Source organism: Symphodus melops, assembly GCF_947650265.1.
Source record: "Symphodus melops genome assembly, contig: scaffold_265, whole genome shotgun sequence".
Lineage (NCBI taxonomy): Eukaryota > Metazoa > Chordata > Actinopteri > Labriformes > Labridae > Symphodus > Symphodus melops.
This window is the reverse complement of record NW_027636443.1, coordinates 1-5000: the sequence shown is the minus strand read 5'-3', so window position 1 is coordinate 5000 and position 5000 is coordinate 1. Positions and strand designations below refer to the sequence as shown.

Here is a 5000-nt window from a genome sequence, read left to right as displayed (position 1 = left end):
ATTGTGTTTACGTTGTTTACACAGTGACATGTGTTTATGTTGTTGTTTACACAGGTGTTGTTTATGTTGTTGTTTACACAGGTGTTGTTTATGTTGTTGTTTACACAGGTGTTGTTTATGTTGTTGTTTACACAGGTGTTGTTTATGTTGTTGTTTACACAGGTGTTGTTTATGTTGTTGTTTACACAGGTTGTCTAAATAAGGGCAGAGGGGAGGAGTTGTGTTTCTGCTCGAGTTTAGGACGTCAAATATAAAGAACTTAAAAGGAGCATTCAATCAGACCCTCCACACACACACACACACACACACACACACACACACACACACACACAGACACACACACACACACACACACACACACACACACACACACACACACACACACACACACACACACACACACTGTCTTTAATCCACCTGTGAGGCTAACACACACACACACACACACACACCACATGTTGACCCACACCGTGATGTCATCAGGAGTTACCGTCAGTGTGAGCAGCAGCAGGTCGACACATCTGCAGGTACGTCTCATGACATCGATGACATCACGCACATAACACAAACAACACAAACAACACAAACAACACAACACAAACATCACAAACAACACAAACATCACAAACAACATCACAAACATCACAAACAACAACACAAACATCACAAACACAAACAACACAAACAACACAAACACAAACAACACAAACATCACAAACACAAACATCACAAACACAAACATCACAAACAACACAAACATCACAAACAACATCACAAACATCACAAACAACACAAACATCACAAACAACAACACAAACAACAACACAAACATCACAAACACAAACATCACAAACACAAACATCACAAACACAAACATCACAAACACAAACATCACAAACACAAACAACACAAACACAAACAACACAAACATCACAAACACAAACAAAACAAACAAAACAAACAACAACACAAACATCACAAACAACAACACAAACAACACAAACATCACAAACACAAACAACAACACAAACAACACAAACAACAACACAAACATCACAAACAACAACACAAACATCACAAACACAAACAACACAAACAACACAAACAACAACACAAACATCACAAACAACAACACAAACAACACAAACAACACAAACCTCACAAACAACAACACAAACAACACAAACAACAACACAAACAACACAAACAACAACACAAACAACAACACAAACAACAACACAAACAACACAAACAACAACACAAACAACACAAACAACAACACAACCTCACAAACAACAACACAAACAACAACACAAACAACAACACAAACAACACAAACAACAACACAAACAACACAAACAACAACACAAACAACAACACAAACATCACAAACAACACAAACAACAACACAAACAACACAAACAACACAAACATCACAAACAACAACACAAACAACACAAACATCACAAACAACAACACAAACAACACAAACAACAACACAAACAACACAAACAACAACACAAACAACAACACAAACATCACAAACAACACAAACAACACAAACAACACAAACAACACAAACAACACAAACATCACAAACAACAACACAAACAACACAAACAACAACACAAACATCACAAACAACACAAACAACACAAACAACAACACAAACAACAACACAAACAACATCACAAACAACACAAACAACAACACAAACAACACAAACAACAACACAAACAACACAAACAACAACACAAACAACACAAACAACACAAACAACACAAACAACAACACAAACAACAACACAAACATCACAAACAACACAAACACAAACAACAACACAAACAACACAAACAACACAAACATCACAAACAACAACACAAACAACACAAACAACAACACAAACAACACAAACAACAACACAAACAACACAAACATCACAAACAACACAAACAACACAAACAACAACACAAACAACAACACAAACAACATCACAAACAACACAAACAACAACACAAACAACACAAACAACAACACAAACAACACAAACAACACAAACAACATCACAAACACCACAAACAACACAAACAACAACACAAACACCACAAACACAAACAACAACACAAACAACAACACAAACAACACAAACAACAACACAAACAACACAAACAACAACACAAACAACACAAACATCACAAACAACACAAACAACACAAACAACAACACAAACAACAACACAAACAACATCACAAACAACACAAACAACAACACAAACAACACAAACAACAACACAAACAACACAAACAACACAAACAACATCACAAACACCACAAACAACACAAACAACAACACAAACACCACAAACACAAACAACAACACAAACAACAACACAAACAACAACACAAACAACACAAACAACACCACAAACAACACAAACAACACAAACAACACAAACAACATCACAAACAACACAAACAACACAAACAACAACACAAACAACACAAACAACACAAACAACAACACAAACACAAACAACAACACAAACAACACAAACAACACAAACATCACAAACACAAACAACACAAACAACAACACAAACAACACAAACAACACAAACAACACAAACATCACAAACACAAACAACACAAACAACAACACAAACAACACAAACAACACAAACAACAACACAAACAACACAAACAACACAAACAACAACACAAACAACACAAACAACAACACAAACAACACAAACAACAACACAAACAACACAAACAACACAAACAACAACACAAACAACACAAACAACAACACAAACAACACAAACAACAACACAAACAACAACACAAACAACAACACAAACAACACAAACAACACAAACAACACAAACAACAACACAAACAACAACACAAACAACACAAACAACACAAACAACACCACAAACAACAACACAAACACAAACAACAAAAACAACAAAAAACAACAACACAAACAACACAAACAACAACACAAACAACACAAACAACACAAACATCACAAACACAAACAACACAAACAACAACACAAACAACACAAACAACACAAACAACAACACAAACAACACAAACAACACAAACAACACAAACAACAACACAAACAACAACACAAACAACAACACAAACAACACAAACAACACAAACAACAACACAAACAACAACACAAACAACAACACAAACAACAACACAAACAACACAAACAACACAAACAACACCACAAACAACAACACAAACACAAACAACAAAAACAACAACACAAACAACACAAACAACAACACAAACAACACAAACAACACAAACAACACAAACAACAACACAAACAACAACACAAAGCGGGGAAAGGTCCTTTCAGCTAAAGTCAGTTTTATGAAACACGTTAAACTTCAGTATTTAAAACATCGTCTCAAAGTCACATGACCCCCCCCAGGGTGACTGATCAAACCTGACCCCCCCCCAGGGGTGACTGATCAAACCTGACCCCCCCCCCCCCCCCCCCCAGGGTGACTGATCAAACCTGACCCCCCCCCCCCCCCAGGGTGACTGATCAAACCTGACCACCCCCCCCCCAGGGTAACTGATCAAACCTGACCCCCCCCCAGGGTAACTGATCAAACCTGACCACCCCCCCCCCCCCCAGGGTGACTGATCAAACCTGACCCCCCCCAGGGTAACTGATCAAACCTGACCCCCCCCCCCCAGGGTGACTGATCAAACCTGACCACCCCCCCCAGGGGTAACTGATCAAACCTGACCCCCCCCCCCCCCCCCAGGGTAACTGATCAAACCTGACCCCCCCGCCCCCCCCCAGGGTAACTGATCAAACCCCTGACCCCCCCCCAGGGTAACTGATCAAACCTGACCCCCCCCCCCCAGGGTAACTGATCAAACCTGACCCCCCCCCCCCCCCCCACCCCCCCCCCAGGGTCACTGATCAAACCCCCCACACACACACACGTACCAGTTCTGGCTCCTGCTCCGCGGCGCCCCCCCTCTTGGATGGCGTCCTGCCGTCCTCTGAGCTCAGCAGCTTCCTCTTCCCAGACGAGCCGGGGGTGCTGGGGCTCCTGGAGGAGCCACGATGGGGGGTGTTCTCCCCCCCCGGGCCTCCTCTGCGCCTCCTCTTTCCCCTCCACCAAATTATCTGAGGGACACAGCTGATTAAAGACGGGAGCACGGACCACACAGAGACACAGCGGCGTGTGTGTGCGCGTCTCACCGAGGCTGATGTCCGAGGCCTTGGCGAGGGGGGTGCAGGGGGCGTACGGTCCCAGACTGTGCTGCTCCCTCAGCTTGTTGCCCTGATCCAGAGACAGGATGATGGACGTCCTGTTGTACCACTGTCTCTGGGCGTCCCTCTCCACGCTGTACCATAGCTCCTCCCCCTCGCTCCTGTAGTCCTTTACTACTCCTACACACGCAGAGCTTTGTTCACATGTGCTGATGAAATATGAAGCTCCGCCCCTTGAATACACAGCCATGTGTAACCATGGTAACAACTGTCTTCCTCACCTATGCTGAAGAACTCGTCACCTCCAGCAGGGCCGTGACCTCCGTTTCCATGGGGATGGGATCGCACAGTAGGATGTCCTTTCCCGCCACCTCACACTCGTAGCCGTCGTCGAAGCGTAGACGGAACTTGGCGTCCCCTGCGTCCTTTATGATGCGCCCGGAATAGAAAAACCCGTTAGAAGACCACTTGGCGACGACTCGCAGGCCGACAAAGCTGCTTCCTGCAGAGCCCGCCTCTTCAGGGGAGGACCGGGGCAGCATTCGGGTGAACGGCTCGTCCTCCGAGGAGGACAGCATCTGAGTGTGAGCGCCAAGTCTTTGCAAAGAGACTCCGCCCCCCCTGGGGAGAGAGAAAGAGAGAGAGAGACAGAGAGAGAGAGAGAGACAGAGAGAGAGAGAGACAGAGAGAGAGAGAGACAGAGAGAGAGACAGAGACAGAGAGAGAGACAGAGAGAGAGA

General features: G+C 43.4%; 1 protein-coding gene across 1 annotated transcript in view; it reads right to left on the bottom strand.

Annotated features, from left to right (window-relative positions):
* The window catches only part of tp53bp1 (tumor protein p53 binding protein, 1), a gene marked incomplete at its 5' end in the record, with an annotated part of 7259 nt that extends 2421 nt beyond the window's left edge, over nucleotides 1-4838 (bottom strand). Inside the window, 6 exon segments of the mRNA XM_079373329.1 lie at nucleotides 491-521; nucleotides 3991-4158; nucleotides 4160-4173; nucleotides 4249-4440; nucleotides 4542-4560; nucleotides 4563-4838. Of these exon segments, the coding sequence (XP_079229455.1) occupies nucleotides 491-521; nucleotides 3991-4158; nucleotides 4160-4173; nucleotides 4249-4440; nucleotides 4542-4560; nucleotides 4563-4838 (700 nt within the window).
* Between the last annotated feature and the right edge of the window lie 162 nt (nucleotides 4839-5000).